The 20,197-nt window shown below is 40.8% G+C and overlaps 1 protein-coding gene across 1 annotated transcript in view; it reads left to right on the forward strand.

Annotated features, from left to right (window-relative positions):
* The first annotated feature begins 2,269 nt into the window (after positions 1 to 2,269).
* LOC126203138 (eukaryotic translation initiation factor 3 subunit C) overlaps positions 2,270 to 20,197 on the forward strand; it is a 73,244-nt gene continuing 55,316 nt past the window's right edge. The window contains exons 1-5 of the mRNA XM_049937385.1: positions 2,270 to 2,378; positions 2,564 to 2,685; positions 7,381 to 7,513; positions 8,432 to 8,576; positions 8,679 to 8,821. Coding sequence (XP_049793342.1) covers positions 2,590 to 2,685; positions 7,381 to 7,513; positions 8,432 to 8,576; positions 8,679 to 8,821 — 517 coding nt within the window. The 5' untranslated portion in view covers positions 2,270 to 2,378; positions 2,564 to 2,589. The remainder of the gene's footprint in view (positions 2,379 to 2,563; positions 2,686 to 7,380; positions 7,514 to 8,431; positions 8,577 to 8,678; positions 8,822 to 20,197) is intronic.

The raw sequence follows: 20,197 nt of genomic DNA on the forward strand, positions 1-20,197 counted from the left end.
ACAATTTGGAATCTGTACATACATGTGTGTAGCAAAGTACTTTTCATGTGCCATGTGGAATCTTTAATTTTCTGGTTTAAATATAATTTATTTCATGAATTACCTTTAATACCAACAATGTCTGAATGCATTATTTACCATTTAGAAGAAGCAATATTAGTGTACAGGATAACAAACCTCATGAAAAATGGGATAGATTGTTCTGTAGAGAACTTGGAATGGCTCTCTATCAATAGCAGGTATAAAGAAGGCTTCTATTAAATGTTCAAAGAAACCAGTCAACACCTCTTAATTATACAGTAATAAAACAATTTACTTTTTTCAGAATTTCTGGTAAGTATTAAAAGTGTGAAGATCTATTCAATTAGTATTTGCTTTACCAATAACCTGTAGTAAAAGCACACATAGAAGCATGTAATTATGGGAGTAAAGAGTTATGTTAAAATTAAAGATACTGACTGGTATTACTTGCTCACAGAACATTGTAGTTGCTGTACAGTTAATGCTGTAAGTGGTGTACCCAATGTGATTCCTGGAGGATATAATATTCTGTTATCCTATGGGAGTGCACTGGTACCACACCTATTGAAAATAAGTTTTGCTGTGGAATAGTTGTATCAGACGTCTGTACCAGAAAACAAATCTCCACTGTGACACCCTTATGTTCTTGGTATGCTATTAGCTATTTATTACAGGAATACTCTAAACATGGAGGAGGGAGGGGGAGAGAGAGAGAGAGAATGTAGAGAATGTTACTCTCTTTCCAGATACTGTTCTATTTCTTCAAACCAATAATGAATTTCTCAGGTTATTACATATTATTTACTGTACATTGTCCAGCAATACTTCTGTTGTTACCGGATAGTTTGTAATTTGGCACTACCTTTGTGCCACTGGTATTGGCTAGTGTACTTTTGCAGATAAGAAACTCGGCTGGACTAGAATGTCCTGTCAGTATAGAACAAATTCAGACAATATGGAACTTTTTACACTAAATTTGCAATATAATGACACCCTTGTCTCACACAGATTGTAGCAGCCATTGGGGTGCCTGTCTGGCCAGCTTCTGCAGCTTTCGCTTTCAGGTTTGGTGTTTGCTTGGGCCCTATACCGACAACCAGTCATTCCAGTGACAGACACCATCTCAAAGACTGGAACCAAGATTCACAGAAATAAAATTCCATGGTTATAATTCATAGTGTAATTAATTTTGCTCACTCACATGTTTTGAATTCCATTTTAAAATAAAACCATGGTACCAGTCATTGTTTGGGTGTCAGACTGGAAAATTGGTTTTAAGACACCCCAACCATAAAATTAACAGCTGTGATCGATGTTATTTTCAGCAAGTTCCTTCACTTCCTACATCATCATGGATCAGTCCAATATAATATTAGTACTAGACTTAACTTCCAAATGATACAATTCATGCATTTAAGTGACGCCTTAACGTTGGCCTTTGTGTTTGTCTCATTTAAATGTATTTCTTGTCTCGTATCAAAGACTGAAGCACTGTCAAAAACTGGTGCTTCTACTTTATCACGTAGTTAAAATACACCAATCACGTACAGCAGTTAATAAAATCATGGCATTTAAATTTCTGATCAAAGAGAGAGCCAAATTCGTAAGTGCATGTTGCAATTACAGTGTCAGCATATATGTAGATCGGTAATGCATCACTTCAGATAAAGAAAATAATAAATTTTTACGTTTATACGTAAGTAATACATTGACAGTTCAGTTGTAATTTCTGTTGTCAGTAAAGATACCCCTAAGCAAACGCAAACGATGTCAACTTTTTATTTGAAGAGACGTCTTCACTGTTTTGCACACTAGATTTTTCGAATTATACCTGTAGTTAATAGCTTTGGCAAGTAAGGTAATTTGTTGACCTCCATTGAATCTTAAATAGTGTTTTAAAACGGGCAAATAAGTAAAGCACTCATAAAATTAATAGTAAATGATTTATAGGGCAGCTTGTCAAACTTCCAAAACACACTCGAATTTAGGAATTTCATAGCAGAACTGTCACTGTTTTTTCTCGCTAGATTAGAGACACTTCATTATGTTGATGTGTAGATATCTAGAACATCCAATATAAAAGACTTATGAGGGCGCAGAACGAAAAACATTTTCATCCGTGTTTTGACACTTCGTTTCTTGCCAAATTCAGATATGGCGGACACCAGTGATCTCTGGCGGACACTCAACGATATGAACTTTGGCCGGCACGCGCTAGAGCCATCTATCGGTAGTTGCGGTAGTTGAGCATCCCTCATTTCGCTAGCTTTAGACGCCTGTATGTTGCAGCACGAGGGTGCTACGAGAGGAGTGTTTGTGGTGGTTGTTATGTGTTGAGTTTGTTTGTATAAATTTTGGTAGGTATTAAGCGGATTGAATTATTATTTTGTACAACTTACATTCGTGTTCAAGTTTATGCAACTCTCAGTGCAATATATGTTGCCAAATTTACATTCCATATTGTGCAGTGAGGTTATGTGTTACTAAATGACAGGCGGGTTATTTATTATTTAGATTATTAGTACACAGTTTTGTTTTCCAGTATAAAGTCTCTAAAAGCTACAGAAAATGAGTCGGTTTTTCGCGACCGGAGGTTCCGATTCGGAGACGGAGAGTGCATCTGATGATGAGCAGATTCAGCGCCCAACTGCCACACAGTTTACGGTGAGTTTGTGTGTTACGGTAGCAACTACCCAATATGTCGGTGTAGTTTTTCTTAGCAGTAATCACAGTCATAAATTGCTTTCTGCTTAGTAGCTTGTTCTAACATACAGTTGTTCATAGTGATCTACAAATGGGAAAATTAAAGCTCGTCGTTTGTGCGCACGAATAATACAGCAATTGACCCGACTTTAATGTTGCAGCAATGCCCTAACAACAACAACAACAGAAACACACACACACACACACACACACACACACACACACAGAGAGAGAGAGAGAGAGAGAGAGAGAGAGAGAGAGAGAGAGAGAGAGAGATTCTAAAAGAATGACTTGAACTCCATATTTGATGAAAACATACTAAAAATATAGTATAAATTGCAAAATATTAACTCTTTAGTTATGCTATTACAAATTCTGTGTGTGTCCACCAGCAGGAGCACAAAGAAGGTCTAAATGAAAACTAAATTCGTCATAACTCCACACAGTGGTTCTAATTTTACAAAAGTTATGGCTGATTTTTATCTGTTGTTCATTTCATGTGTGTCATGAGGTAAGGTGAAGATGAACAGACTCTTCTTCACATATCTCCAACTCGTATGGGGTCATGTTTGGCAGTCTTGAAGCAAAGAATGCAGGACAGTGTCTTGGAGTCTTATGCACCCTATTGAGCTATATTCATGGGACACTAAGACACTGCCCTGCATTCATGGCCTGCAGGATCGCCAGGCATGGCCCCATGCGACTTCTTCATGTGGGGATATGTGAAGGAAAGTGTGTTCATCTTCCCTGTACCTCTTTACATAGAAGAAGTGAAGGACAGAATAAGAGTTGCTGTAACTTCTATGAAAGCAGATACGTGTTTAAAGCTTGACAAATTTAGTTATTGTCTAGATGCTCTTCATGCTGCTGCTGGTTAACATACAGATGATTTGTAATAGCATAGCTAAAACTTCAATATTTTGTGACATTTTGCTATTCGTCCCATGTTTGTAGTATGTTTTTCTCACTAAATAATCAATAAGTCTCATCAGTCTTGTGCTTTGTGATGACAAAATTTGGATGTAGTTGCTATAGAGATTTGAAAAGCCACTGTTATCAAGTTTTTTTATTTTTTTATTTTTTTATTTTTTTTTTTTTACCCCTCAGTGTTCTTGTTGGAGGGGAACAAAAACTATTTACACACATTTCTTTTCCAGCAGATACTCCATTAAAGATTTCAGTCAGAGTGATAAAATAAATTCACAAGTGATAAATATTCTAAGCCATAGAAAAATTTTGCAGCTTTTAGATCAAATACTGCTAAAATAGAATATGTTACATGACAAAATTAGGTAGTTGTCGGTGAATGATGCAGCAACAGTTATGATGAAGTATCTAGTATTATTATGTAAACCATCTGTATGAATAAACAACTTACTCATTATATGAGAGTTTGTATAAATGATTGATAAAATTTGCAACTGTTCAGCATTATGGATAAATTTAGTAACTAGTAAATTTAATACCGAAATATGGGTGTAATTTTATTAATTAGGCTGGACCTGAACTTGTGGTTTGAGTGGGGGATTGACACCTGTCTCCATAAATTTTTTGTTGTGGTGATAAACTGATGTCAATACAACCAGAGGCCAATATTTAATGTGCTTTTATGTGTAAATAACTAAAACTGTATCAGTAGAACGCCTGTGGTACATAATAAACAGATGTCGGAAAGTATTTTGCGGGATACATGTATCATAAATCAACAACAACAAAATAAGAGAGGGAAGGCATGGTGTAACCCTTACCAAATTTCAAGGAGCTGAATTCAAATAGCTCATTTAGCTATTCTGATTTACATTTTTCTTGGTGTCCATAAACTACTTTAGGTGAAACCAGTTAAGTTCTTTAAATGAATTAATGGTTCATGTCTGTTGTTATTGGAGCATTAATGTTTGTGCATAATTTGGATTTACCCATATAATTTCCTTAGAGGTAAATTTGAGTAATGTGTTGTTAAGTGAGAGATTATATTTTATGATTATAACTTTTAACTGGTATGGCAATAAAGAGAAGCTATGTTCCATTTTTGTACAACACTTTTGAAACCTTAATAAGGGCTGACTAGTTTAAATTCAGTTAGATATTTAAGCATATGTACTAGAGTTGTCAACTATAATAGTTGGATCATTCTTCTGTTTTCCCCTAAAAAAAAAATTGACTTTCAATTGAAGGTGGTAAGTCTGTTTCTTTGTCTGAGTAAATCTCAGACAAAGAGCATAATTTTTAAGCTGAGTTTGGTATTGTTCATTTTCACCCAGTTTAGATGTCACTTTGTCTTTCTCTCCATTAAAATCAAATACATTAGTGGAAAATAGTTGTGTGTTCACAGATTTACCCAAATTTATAAACTCCTTAAATATATTGAATTATTAGTAATTTCCTTGATACTTCTTCGCAAATGATTAGAATATGTGGCATTGCAGAGGCATCTGATTTCATCCATCAGTTTTGAGTCATGACATCATCAGTTTGGTGGGAATGGCTATTTCCAGCGTATATAAAATGACAGTGACATCACTACATAAACATGCCAACAAATGCAAACAAAACACAATAACATCTCATTGAAAAATAAAACAAAATTAATGAGACAACTGTGGAAAATTGGGGGTTTAGGGTGGGGACAAGCTAAATATACAATAATAAAAAAGATACTGCACCATCCCAAAACAAATAATGTAAAAACTTAAATACCAGCATTCCACTACACCAGCAAAATTACAAGAATCGAACATTTTCCTTGACCTACAAAGCTCAACCACAGCTATAACCAAAAAGCTAATACCTACAATTCTGAAAAGTGGAACCAAAACTCCAGCAACTCAAAAACCCAAGTACCCCATAATCACTACATCAGTTAAAACACAATCAACGTACCATAAATATACAACACACAAAACAATTAGAATGAAACCAAAACAAAAATTACTTACCAACAAAAGCTTCCGGCGGCAAGCCACCTACGTAGGTCACCACCTGCACACGCCCACTCGCGAAGGTGCGCACTCCTACACACTCACAGACAAACTTTTTTTTAAAAAAAAAAAAACACTGAAAATGCTTCAACAAGCACTGTTACTGCACCAACTACCTAAACTCAAAACCACATTAGCACAGTGACAACCAAAACTCAAATGAACCCAATACTACACATCAAACTTGCCACATCCATCACCAGAGGGCACCATCAAGTACAACACTAAATCTTCTTACACAACCAACTCAAACACTCCGCGCCTTAGTGACGTCACCCACTACAACACCATTATGTCACGAATCAGAGAAGACTGGCAGAATCGGATTCTTTCGTTGGCCCAAATATGTTACACCATTGTCAGGCCAGGGGAGAGATTTACTTTTGTAGCATCCTCAGTGTGAAACAGTTCATGAATGTAATAAATGTAAACAGGAAGTTAACTGGTACATACTTAGTAGTATCTACATTAGTCACAAGTGTCTGTTCACATAATTTGTTGATATTAAAAAGAAATTAAATAGGTTTGTAAGTACTGCGAAAAGAGATATTAGATGAACCTCGAGACCACGTCATTTTCAGTGTGTGTGTGTGTGTGTGTGTGTGTGTGTGTGTGTGTGTGTGTGTGTGTGTGTGTGTGTGTGTGTGTTTTTCTATATATACCCACAGTTCAAACATACCATGTATGGACTAGGGAAGGCTGAAACAGCCGGTAATCAATGAGATGTTCATAAATTGAGAAAAAATGCTCCAAAACCAATTTACAAAATGTATTATGAGAAGTGTCGTGTTATCGTTGTTATTGTCTTCAGTCCAGAGAGGGGTTTGATGCAGCTCTTCATGCTACTCTGTACTGTGGAAGGTTCTTCATCTCTGAGTAACTACTGCAACCTATATCGTTCTAAATCTGTTTAGTGTATTCTTGAGTTATATAACCATCTTATAACTATTACCTGATATGTTCCATTAATTGATACTATTGTCTTAGTATCCGTCGGCTTTTGGTACGCCAAACTGTTTTATTCTCTTGTTATTTCCATCTATAGTAATTGCATCAATTTGAACAATTTCTGTGGGTTATGTAAGTTTTTGGACTTCATCAATTTAGCGATGTTCTTATAATTTTGAGCATATCATGTTGGTCATGATTTAGACATGGAAACTTGTAATATTGTTGTTATATTCACAATTTTTGCTGAATAATATGTTTGAATATGACTTAATGTATGTTTTGAACAAAAACAGACAATTTGGACTCATTTATGGTGCTCTGTTTGATGTTTTAAACATTTTGTGGCCTTGCACTCAGCAACCGTGCATGCAGTTATATTAAATGTAACAGTCAGCTAACTGGTTGCACACAACTTTTTTTAAATACCACAAAAATGACTGACTGTTACATTTCATATAGTTCTCTGTTTTATTATTCATTAGATTCATATTTATGTTCCCTCTTTTGTACAGTAAAATTAAATACCACGTACAGTTCTGCATTGGTGATCCATAAATAATTGTTATCATAAAGTACATTTTGTTTGTTATTGTGTGGACAGCTCTCCCAGTGGCATCATAGTGTGTGGTATTTTTCTCTACTGTTCACTTAAAAAGACCTAAACTTTGTGTAAACCGAGCTGTGTAGTAAACTTCCATTTGTTTTTTTTTTTCCCTAAACGTTGCAGTTTAGTGATGAAGAAGAAGATACAAAACGAGTTGTCAGATCTGCCAAGGAGAAAAGATATGAAGAGCTTACCAACATAATAAAGCAAATAAGGAACTATAAGAAAATCAAGGATATGAGTAGCATGCTGTCAAGTAAGTGTTTTAGTGAGCTGCATAAATATGTAAATGTAGCCCATATAAAAAAAATTGAGTTATGTTTAATGTAAGGTATAAAATTAACTAAAAAGCCATAGTGATGCTGTTGCTGATAGCATAAAGGGCAAACTTTTGGAGAAACCAGATTTTTTTCCCCACTACCAAGGGTATATCCAGTGACAGGCAGGGAAGGGCAGCTGCATCCTCTGCAATCCTAGGGTGAGGATGGGAGGAATAATATATGTTGTTCACAAACTGTACTCTTATCATGTCCTGCCATACAGACAGGTGTATCAGTTCAGTATTGGAAGAAACTGACTATGTAATAGGTACTTACTAGTTGCAAATGCATCCAGAACTATTTGTTGTTAAACCTCAAAATGATTTTACATTTCACCTCTATTCTTGCAACTGAAAATGCCGGTTGGTTTGTGATTCTAAAGAATTGTAGTGGCACTGTACTTACACTTCGTGATGTTTTTCCTAATGTTCCCAACCCTTGTCAGAAAATGTGAATATAGAAAATATTAGCATATATCTGAATATTACTTGCCTGACAGTAAAAATTATATATCCTACACAAACTATGATCTTCCAGCTAAGTACATTCTAGGTTGTAAGTACCTATTATAAAGTGGTAACATTACTTTGTTGGGTGATTAATAAACACAGATTTCAGTTTTTTAAGTAATTGTGTTGTGATTTTGAGAACACTTTTGTATTCCACCACTATTTGTGTTGACATATGAAAATGATGGTCGTGGTGGTTAGTGCTAGAAGAAACAGGATGAAGATGAACAGACATAGTACTTGGTTGTTTCCATAGAAAATATTTATCCTTTAGATAGGTGTATGTAAATTTTCATAGATGTTTGGAAATTTTTCATCTTAGTCAAACTAAATTTTTTGTGGCAGGTTTTGAAGATCTACAGCGAGCCCATACGAAAGCTATCCCTGTTATAAATAAGGAAGAAAATGGACAGAATCCCCGATTTTTTATTCGTTGTCTTGTTGAAATGGAAGATTTCATTAATGAAATGTGGGAAGATCGTGAAGGAAGGTATAAACCTCAAAATATTACACCCTGGTTACATATTTCCTAGAAACTATCATTTCCACTAAAATGTAGGTAGACTCCTCTGAAGCAAAATGTTAATTACAGGAAAAACATGTCAAAAAATAACTCAAAATCTCTGACATCTCTTCGGCAAAAATTACGAAAATACAATAAGGAATTTGAAGATGATATTTCCAAGTTCAGAGAAAATCCAGATCAGGACGATGATGAAGAAGAAGATGTTAAAGGTGAGTTTATTGTTTTAAATATTATGATGTTTATTTAAAGTTTCTTTTCTTCTTACGCTGAACAAGTGCTTTATACGAATGGTATTTTTCCCCACTTGTTGCCCCCTTTCAATAACAAGATTTCTATATACCTGAGCCCATCTATATCTTACGGTAAGGATTTTTCATAGATGCCTTTCCTGTCCTTTTCTTTCTAGTACCTCCTGTAGAACAAGTTATCTGTTACTAAATTTTTAATTTTTTTTTTGTTTCTGCAGTGCCACATATCAAATGTTTCCATTTCTTTTCTTTTTTTTATTGGATTTTCTGTCAGTCTGTATTTCACTTAGTAACATTGCTGTTGTCTTACCATACAGTTTTGGAAACTACTTTCTCAAAAGAAGAATGGCTTCTTATCAGAATGAGATTTTCACTCTGCAGTGGAGTGTGTGCTGATGTGAAACTTCCTGGCAGATTAAAACTGTGTGGCAGAGCGAGACTCGAACTCGGGACCTTTGCCTTTCGCGGGCAAGTGCTCTACCATCTGAGCTTTAATCTGCCAGGAAGTTTCTTATCAGCGTATACTCCGCTGCAGAGTGAAAATGTCATTCTGGAAACATCCCCCAGGCTGTGGCTAAGCCATGTCTCCATAAGATCTTTTCTTTCGGGAGTGCTAGTCCTGCAAGGTTCGCAGGAGAGCTTCTGTAAAGTTTGGAAGGTAGGGGACAAGGTACTGGCGGAAGTAAAGCTGTGAGGACGGGGCGTGAGTTGTGCTTGGGTAGCTCAGATGGTAGAGCACTTGCCCGCGAAAGGCAAAGGTCCCGAGTTCGAGTCACGGTCCGGCACACAGTTTTAATCTGCCGGGAAGTTTCAAAGGCTTCTTAGTCAGTGCTTGTACTCTTTTTCTTGCCTCAACTTAAATATTTCACTCTCTTACTATATCTTCTTAATTTTATCATTTAGCGGCTCACCATTCTCTGTCCTAACACTATCGATCAATATTGTCTTTGTTTTCTTTAGCCTTGACACAGTTTACGTACAAAGTCAGGGGTCAGTTGCATTGACAGGTTTTATAACTCTTCTTTCGTTGAGACCGGGGGTTTCCAGACTGCAGTATGCAAGGACATTTCAGGCGGTACACGTACAAGTAAACAAACCATTCTGGTATAAGTAAAATCATTCTCTTATTTCTAAAGGAAAATGATAGTGAGAAAACTGATTGGTAAAAGAGGCATGTATATAATGTTAAAGGAAATGGATTTACTGCAGAATGTTTGTTTCGGACTGTACATAGGATACAGGAAGGTCGGATTGTACCCTCAGCACCCTCCCTTCATTGATCGTCATTGCCTTGGCCAGGAATTATTCATCTTGTATTGATGTTGGTGGTATTTTTATGGGGTCTTGTCTGTATGAAGCTGAAAGTTTTCGTGGTACTTTGCAACTGCTCCCAAATTATATGGCGTACTAATGTGTGGCACTGCAGCAATCATTACACAGTAAATATTTTATTTTTGTTGTTGTCACTTCGTTATATGTGGCCCTATGATACCAACTTTATTGTGCGACTTGTACACGATTGTGTTTTTAAATTAACTGTGAAGTGATTTTAAAGCCATGGAGGCCCCTACCTCCAAGGATGCAGTTAGAAAACATAAACCAACACCAGACTTCAAGTATGATGAAAGCTACTGAAAATGTGACTTTGTAGAAAAGGCTGGTACAGAAACCAGTGACGAAACAATTCCCCAGCATGTAGTACGGTTAGAAATGCTTTCAAATCAAAGCACAAAGTATTTTTTTAATGTTATCCATGTTCCATTTGTTATCCAAGTTCTCTGAGTTAGTTGATAAACTTACTTTTTTCTGAGAAAATCTGTGTTTTATGAAAAGAATCAGAATTTATGGTAAATTCTGTCAACACTCATACTAACTTCATAAAAACCTCAGACTTTACTAGGAAGGAAGAACTCACACAATTGGTGAGTGTCTCTTACCCATATCTAGCAATGTGGTTCAAGCAGTATTGATGGAAAAGGTGGCCAAAGAAATGGGAAAAAGGAGAATTGAAGACATGTCTTCCAGTAGTGAAGAAACATTGTTATTACAACTGCAAGAGTGCGTGTATTTCATCGCCTAAAATATTTGAGAGTACAGATGTCACAAAAATGGCAGGGTTACTTGTTTTGGTATGTTTTCATATCATCAAAATATAAGAGAAGAGTTTTTATTTTGCAAATCACTTGAGTCAAATGCTACAGCAGAAAACATTTTGAATGTAATTATTTGTTATAAGTAGTTATTCTTTCGCAAATATATGTTAGCATTTGTACAGAAGGGGCCAAGGGAAATGTTTGGTCACTTAACTGAGATGGCAGCAAAAGTGAAGAAAATTGGGCCTGATTGTCAAAGCAGATATCGTATGATACAGCAAAAAGCATTGCCTTTTAAGGATACACCCGAAACTCTTCATATTGTTTTGACAGATGCTGCAAAGGTAATAAACTTCATAAAGACAAGAGCTCTTAATCTCGTGGATATTTACACTACTGTGTGAAGATATGGGAGGTAAATTTAAAAGTTTGCTTCTTCACACTGAAGTAAGATGGCTCTCTCATGGCAAGATTTTTAACTAAATAATGGAACTGAGATCGGAAAATTTTATGTTTCTAGGTGACAAAAAGAAACACACGAAATTTTTTCGCTAATTATCAGTTGTTATAAATGTTGGCCTATTTAGAAGGTATCTTTGACAGGCTGAATGTGGAGTTTATTTCTCTCCAACTGGTTTATATCATTTGTGTTGTAAAAGTTTAATAAGTATTTTAAATGTTAATTTATTTCTTATTCATTGAATATTTGTGTCTCAACCAGCTTAATTTAACTTTATATCACTTGCTACAACTCATTACTTATGTGTGTCACACTTCTACCGTACATAGTAATTGCTCGGCACTGTACTGGTATGCGTTGTCAGCACTGAGTGATACGGTGAAAAATTATTCCCCGCATGCCGTTCCTCATCCCTGTGGCAGTCATTGCTGAACCTTACACCTCAGGGTTCATTAAATAGTGAACGGGCTGTAGTGGTGCACCCCAATTTTTTAATGATGTCAAATGCTATGCAGTGACAAAGAGTATGGGAATCCCTGCTTTTACAGAGCTAGGTGGTTAGACACTGGACTCGCATTTGGGAGGACGAGGGTTCAATCCCGCGTCCGGCCATCCTGATTTAGGTTTTCCGTGATTTCTCTAAATCGCTCCAGGCAAATGCCGGGATGGTTCCTTTGAAAGGGCATGGCCGACAGCCTTCCCTAATCCGATGAGATCGATGACCTCACAGTTTGGTCTCTTTCCCCCAAACAACCCAACCCAATCCCTGCTTTAGGCCAGAAAGGCTATATTCGTTATGAACTATGACACTGCTGTCTCTTTCCGTTGCACTTTTGTTCCTAGTCTGGAATTACTTTTTTTGCTTCATTGTTTCTTTGATGTTAAAGATAAATAATAGTGGTGATAATATGCAGCTGAATCTTTTTGTTATCAGTTTTCTGTTTCATATGCTAGGGCCTGCCACAACTTAATCTCAACACTTACAATGCCGTCAGTTATTTGTTGGATTTTCTGGGTGTTTCAAAATGAATCCCAGGGTTTTAAGGCTTTGTGGCACTTATCACATTCAACTTACAATTATAAATAATATGTCAAATGAAAGAGCAACTCTAGCAGTTGTTCTTATAAGTGTTAAATGTCAGCACCATATGTCACATGGCATAAATAATCAGTAGGCGAGTTCTTCCCAAACCTTGATCAGTGTGTCTGGAGTAATTGTTGCAAGAGTTGATTCAATCCTGTTTATTAAATCAGCTAGATTAGCTGATAGCGGAGCCACATACACAGGACTTTTCATGGGACGCTTAAGATAAAAATTGCGTGGTGACAGATTGGGTGAACATGGTGCCCATGTGAAAAAGGCTTTGTCATCCAGCCCCTTGCAACCAATCCAGCAGTCGGATATAATGTCATTTAACCAGTTGTGTACTGAGTTACACCAGTGAGGCAGTGTACCATCTTGCTGCCAAATAAAGTTCTATGGTTCTGTTTCTTCCAAATGAAAGAAGATCCAAAGTGCTAGTGCAACAAGGTAAGAAATTTCAGTTACTGTTGCTTCACCGACAAAGAAATGTTAGAGCATGGCAGAAAAAACATTCAGTTTAGGTGATACTGATTTCATCTGTACCATCTCATGGTTATTTGCTGACCTCCAGATGTGCACATTGTGTACGTTCACTTTTCCACATAGCTGAAATGATGATTTACCATTGAAGATGACAAGATCCAGAAAATCTGTATCGTGCTCAAACATTTTGTTTGTGTATTTGGCACGTGAAGCTTAGCTTTATGATTTAGAACTTGTAACATCTGCAAGTAATAATGGCATAGTTGTGAATGTCTTCATAAAAGTCTCCACACATACGTCACTGGAATTGCTAATTCATAAGTAGTCTGAGTTTTGGGTCCATGCGTGAAACTCTATCTCACTTGTTCAACACATTTTTCAGTCACTCTTCATTGTTCTGCACTTTTCCCTTTCCCAAGACAGCTGGCGTCTTTAAACTGATGATGCCATCTATACCTGTTATCACTTATAGGATTACAGTGGAACTTAATACAGAACACACATTGCATTGTAACAGCAGATTCAGTCCTTGCAAACATAAAATACTTTCTGCTCACCCTAGTCACCATCTTTGTTACTAGCACTTTTTAGTGAAAGGCAGAGGAAATGGTGGATGTGCATGCGTACAGGTATATGAACAAAATTGAGTTGCTCTTCCATTTGATGTATTATTTACCATATTTTATGTACTATAAGACACTATGGATTATAAGACACACCTTAATTTGTAAGCAGTTTTTAAAAAACAACATTTTTAACATTTTTGCTACTGCCAGATTACAAAAAAATTCTTGGTTTATAAATCCGAACTGACCTTTAAAATCCCTGAAAATCATTATCTGAGCTTTTTTCTTCTCCTTCTTCTTCTTTGTCGTCGTTATTGTCCTCTTCATATATAAGGTGGTTTTCATTGCCATCAGAATTGTTACTTATGCTGCACTTCTTGAAAGATTTAACAATAATGTCTTCTCTCTCTCTCTAGACCACAACTGTTTTGCCCACTGATTCACTTGCTTGAGTGTAGGTCATTTTAAAGCTCCCTTCAGTGTGAATTCATGTTGGGTTTCATCCATCTGCCATTTGGTCCTTCCCTCTCTCATACACACTTTAAATGTTTTGTTTATCGAGACATCAGGAGGTTGCGTTTGCGAAGTAAGTCCTTCTGGAATAACAGCAAGCTCTGTGTTTCCCTCTCTCAATTTCTCTTTCACAGAATTTTTCAAATGACTAATAAACTGATCTAGCGCAAGAAGAGAACTCTACTACAATAAAGCACATTTCCTTCTCTCCCACACTCTGTTGATCGTTAGGTTAGGTTATTTTATACTAGCCTGATGCACCCAACCCTTGGGACCATCAGCACAACATGGAAAGACAACAGAGTAGTGCATTTTTTCATGTCCACTTTTTTATAATTGCAGTTTTAGCACTGCAACAGTTCCATTGCTTGACACATCAAATGTCCGAGAAGTTTTATCCATATCCGCTATTTGGCTTAGCATCACACTGGGTTTCATTCAGTGTTGAATAAAAAACGAGAGAAAACTAATATTCTCTTCGTACTCTTGTGGCATTTTCTGAGATTTTTGGTTTTGTTTCGCATGCTAAGTCCATGATGCTTCATAAATCTACAGCACCAATCAACTCCACTCTTAAAGTCTGTTACGTTCAGTAGTAGCGCTAGCTTATGAGCATGTATTTGAATCATTTTTGTATGAATTCCAGTGCCATTTTGATGGTGTCCGTGAATCAATTTCAGTTCATAATTTTCTTGTTTTGGCCACTTTGCATTCAGTCCTCTATTTCCACATTTAGTCTTCATTTTCCTCAGGTCTTCTTTACTTGCCTACCAGTCAGTGTTGTTGTTGTTGTTGTTGTTGTTTTTTTTGAGGGCCAAAATGCCGCTTAGTTGCTCTGTTCCCATGTTCTTCTGCATATGCTGTTACTTTCAATTTAGAGCCTGCATCAGATGAAAACCTCTTATTTTTTCCATTATGAAACTAGCTACAAACAAAAATGTTGTGCTGTTACCAATAACACAATTCGTTTTCAAAATAAAGTTCACTATCACTATAGACTGCAATGACACATTACAGATGAGACAGTGTTTTGGGTTTGTGATGGTGGAGCAGGACGGAGACCCCCCCTGCGGGTCCAGGGCAAGAATAGGCGCGAGGTATTCCTGCCTGTCGTAAGAGGCGACTAAAAGGAGTCCCTCCCCCTCAAGGGGGTAGTTAGCGCCTGCGTCCGGAGACGGACGGTTCCACGACCTCTATTTGCGGTCATTTTGCTTTTTCACTTCTCGTTTCTTCCTTCCTTTGGTTGGTTCCTTTCTTTGCTCTTCTCCACCTCACTGTCTTCCTTACTCTTTCCCCTGCATAATCTCCTTGCCTTCTCATTGCCTTCTTCTCCTTGCCTTCTCATTGCCTTCTTCTCCTTGCCTTCTCATTGCCTTCTTCTCCTTGCCTTCTCTGGTCTCCGCCTCGGCGTTTGAGACACTGTCCTCTCTCTCTCTCTCTCTCTCTCTCTCTCTCTCTCTCTCTCTCTCCCCCTCTCCCCCCCCCCCCCCCCCCCCCCTCTCTCTCTCTCTCTCTCTCTCTCTCTCTCTCTCTCTCTCTCTCTCTCTCTCTCTCTCTCTCTCTCTCTCTCTCTCTCTCTCTCTCTCTCTCTCTCTCTCCTTTTTCCTCTTCTTCCCTCCTCCCTGTGCGCGCCTGAAGGCCGACCCACGCGTTCGCACGCGTAGCCGGTGACGGGGTAACGCGTAATTCCCCGCCCTGGGTAGACATGTAAGGCACGCGCGTACCCCCTGGTAAAGGCCAGGCCCGGGGAGGGGTGATTGCCTGAGCTGATACCTTCTGACCATGCCGATTGGTCCCTCCGTCTGTTTCTCGGGAGGTGTGACCTGAGGTGTAAACATTCACCTAAGGCGGGAGTGCCCTCTGAGAGGGTCCCCACAAGGAAGGAGCGCGCCATCGGAGACGCTGGCAATCATGGGGGATTCCTCCGCAATGGATTTCACTCCATCTCTCTCGACTTCTGCCCAAAAACGGAAACGTGACCAGCTACCAGTGACAAAAGTACTACCGCCTGCCCCACAGTTCCTCGTCGTTTCTCGATCTGAGGATGGAAAGGATTTTTCCTCTGTCAACCCTTTCGTTATCCAGAAGGGCGTCGATGCCATAGCCGGATCTGTCAAATCTTGTACCAGGTTGCGTAACGGTACCTTATTACTCGAAACTGAAAGCGCCTTTCAGGCACAAAAACTGCTTCGGGCCACACTCCTGTACACATTCCCTGTCCGGGTGGAGGCTCACCGAACTTTGAATTCGTCTCGTGGTGTGGTCTATACTAGATCCCTCGACAGCTTGACTGACGAGGAGATTCAATCCTTCCTCGCTGAGCAGGGCGTGACGGCTGTCCATAGGGTCATGAAAAAGGTCAACAATGACCTTGTACCGACCCGGACACTTTTCTTGACCTTCGATAGTGTTCAGCTGCCATCGCGCATCAAAGCGGGCTACGAGGTTATTTCTGTTCGCCCCTATGTCCCGACACCTACGCGCTGCTACCAGTGTCAGCGTTTCAATCACACTCGACAGTCTTGTTCCAATGCGGCTAAATGTGTCACTTGTGGCAGGGATGCCCATGAGGGTGACTGTCCACCTCCGTCTCCTCGTTGTGTGAACTGTCAGGGTGACCATGCCGCATCCTCCCGCGACTGTCCTGTCTATAAGGAAGAACGCTGTATCCAAGAAATTCGGGTCAAAGAGAAAGTGTCCACCTCGGCTGCTCGCAAGCTATTGGCTAGTAGGAAGCCCACGCTGCTCCCAGCGGGGAAATACAGTACTGTCCTCGCCTCTCCTCAGGCTACCAGGGAGGTGGCAACACAGACATGCGATCTGACCTTCAGCACCACGGTCGTCCGTTCGGCCAGTGCTAAGATCACGCGGTCGACGTCTCCTCTTCCTCCCATCACCCCACAGACACCAGACCCTTCATCAGCTTCTGCTAAGACGAAGACCCAGAAGTCAGATGCACGGGCCTTCAAGAAGGAACCGTCCCGTGCAGACTTCCTACGTACCTCGACCTCCCAGCCTTCGACCGGTGCTTCCACCAAACGACCTTCCAAGAAGGCTAATAGGAAGCACAGTTCTCCTTCTCCGCCACGGCGCATTTCTTCTCCTGCGCCACCCAGCGGTTGCCGCCCCAGGCCGTCATCCGTTTCGCCTGGCCGCACCGCTGGTAGCCGAACATCTGGCCGTTCACCGGCGGAGGAAGCTCCCCCTCCCGGCCATCTTCCCAAGATGGCCGATGAACCTATAGACCCAATGGACGATGACTGTCCGCCTACTGATAGCGGCGGCAGTGCTCGCTCGAAGCCAGGCCCTCAGCGGCCTTCGAGGTGACCCCTTCTTTCATCTTCCCTTTTTTTTTTTTTTTCTTACGATGGCACTTCTTCACTGGAATATTCGCAGCATTCGCTCCAACCGAGAGGACTTGAAGTTGCTGCTCCGCTTGCACCGTCCGCTCGTCGTAGCCCTCCAGGAAACGAAGCTACGCCCATGCGATCAAATTGCCTTGGCACACTACACCTCTGTGCGTTTTGACCTACCCCCTGTGGTAGGTATCCCAGCTCATGGAGGGGTTATGTTGCTGGTCCGGGATGATATTTACTACGATCCCATCACGTTGCACACCGGCCTGCAGGCAGTTGCCATCCGCATTACTCTCCCCACTTTTACATTTTCCATTTGTACCGTTTACACTCCATCGTCATCTGCCGTTACCAGGGCAGACATGATGCAACTTATTGCTCAGCTACCAGCACCATTTTTGTTAACTGGAGACTTCAATGCCCACCATCCCCTTTGGGGCTCTCCAGCATCCTGCCCGAGGGGCTCCCTGTTAGCAGACCTTTTCAACCAGCTCAATCTTGTCTGCCTCAATACTGGCGCCCCTACTTTTCTTTCGGACACATCTCACACCTATTCCCATTTAGATCTCTCTATATGTACTCCCCAACTTGCACGCCGGTTCGAGTGGTATGCACTTTCTGATACATATTCGAGCGACCACTTCCGGTGTGTTATCCATCTCCTGCAGCATACCCCCTCTCCGTGCTCATCTAGTTGGAACATCTCCAAAGCGGACTGGGGGCTCTTCTCTTCCAGGGCGACCTTTCAGGATCAACCATTCCCAAGCTGCGATAGTCAGGTCGCACACCTCACGGAAGTCATTCTCACTGCTGCTGAATATACCATCCCTCACCCTACTTCTTCTCCACGTCGCGTACCGGTCCCCTGGTGGACCGCAGCATGTAGAGACGCTTTACGTGCTCGTCGACGTGCTTTACGCACCTTTAAACGCCACCCTACAGTGGCGAATTGTATCAATTATAAACGATTACGTGCACAGTGTCGTCGTATTATTAAAGAAAGCAAGAAAGCCAGCTGGGCTGCTTTCACAAGCACCTTCAACAGTTTTACTCCTTCTTCTGTTGTCTGGGGTAGCCTGCGCCGGCTATCTGGCACTAAGGTCCACTCACCAGTTTCTGGCTTGACGGTCGCGAATGACGTCCTTGTGGCCCCTGAGGCTGTCTCCAATGCCTTCGGCCGCTTTTTCGCAGAGGTTTCGAGCTCCGCTCATTACCACCCTGCCTTCCTCCCCCGCAAACAGGCAGAGGAGGCTAGGCCACCTAACTTCCGCTCCTCGAATCGTGAAAGTTATAATGCCCCATTCACCATGCGGGAACTCGAAAACGCACTTGGCCGATCACGGTCCTCCGCTCCAGGGCCTGATTCTATTCATATTCAGATGCTGAAGAACCTTTCTCCTGCGGGTAAAGGTTTTCTTCTTCGTACTTACAATCGCATCTGGATTGAGGGACATGTTCCCGCATGCTGGCGCGAGTCTATTGTTGTCCCGATTCCTAAGCTGGGGAAGGACAAGCACTTGCCTTCCAGTTATCGACCCATTTCGCTTACCAGCTGTGTCTGTAAAGTGATGGAGCGAATGGTTAACTCTCGATTGGTTTGGCTGCTCGAGTCTCGACGCCTCCTTACCAATGTACAATGTGGATTTCGTAGGCGCCGGTCTGCTGTTGACCATCTGGTTACCTTGTCGACCTTCATTATGAATAACTTCTTGCGGAAGTGCCCGACTGCGGCTGTGTTCTTTGATTTGGAGAAGGCTTACGACACCTGTTGGAGGGCGGGCATTCTCCGCACCATGCATACATGGGGCCTTCGCGGTCGCCTCCCTCTTTTTATTCGTTTCTTTTTAATGGATCGACCGTTCAGGGTACGTGTGGGTTCTGTCCTGTCAGACACCTTTCGCCAGGAGAATGGGGTGCCACAGGGCTCAGTTTTGAGTGTCGCTCTCTTCGCCATAGCGATCAATCCAATAATGGATTGCCTCCCAGCTGATGTATCAGGCTCCCTTTTCGTGGACGATTTTACCATCTATTGCAGCGCGCAGCATACGTGTTTCCTGGAGCACTGTCTTCAGCGTTCTCTTGACTGTCTTTACTCCTGGAGTGTCGCCAATGGCTTCCGTTTTTCTGCCGAGAAGACGGTCTGTATTAACTTCTGGCGCTACAAAGAGTTTCTCCCACCGTCTTTATGACTCGGTCCCGTTGCTCTCCCATTCGTGGAGACAACAAAATTTTTAGGTCTTACATTTGACAGGAAACTTAGTTGGTCTCCACATGTGTCTTATTTGGCTGCCCGTTGTACCCGTTCTCTCAATGTCCTCCGTGTTCTCAGTGGTATGTCGTGGGGAGCGGATCGAACCGTCCTACTTCGCCTATATCGGTCGATCGTCTGCTCCAAGCTGGATTATGGGAGCTTCGTATACTCCTCTGCACGGCCATCCATCTTACGCCGCCTCAACTCCATACAACATCGGGGTTTACGACTTGCGATCGGAGCGTTTTATACTAGTCCCGTCGAGAGTCTTCATGCTGACGCTGGTGAGTTGCCACTCACCTACCGGCGCGATATACTGCTTTGTCGGTATGCCTGTCGGCTACTGGCAATGCCCGACCACCCGTCTTATCGTTCCTTTTTTGATGACTCTCTCGACAGTCAATACGGGTTGTATGTCTCCGCCCTGCTACCCCCTGGAGTTCGCTTTCGTCGCCTCCTTCAACACCTTAATTTTTCACTCCCTGCCACCTTTCGAGTGGGCGAGAGCCACACGCCACCTTGGCTCCAGGC

Source organism: Schistocerca nitens, chromosome 9 (assembly GCF_023898315.1).
Source record: "Schistocerca nitens isolate TAMUIC-IGC-003100 chromosome 9, iqSchNite1.1, whole genome shotgun sequence".
Classification (NCBI taxonomy): domain Eukaryota; kingdom Metazoa; phylum Arthropoda; class Insecta; order Orthoptera; family Acrididae; genus Schistocerca; species Schistocerca nitens.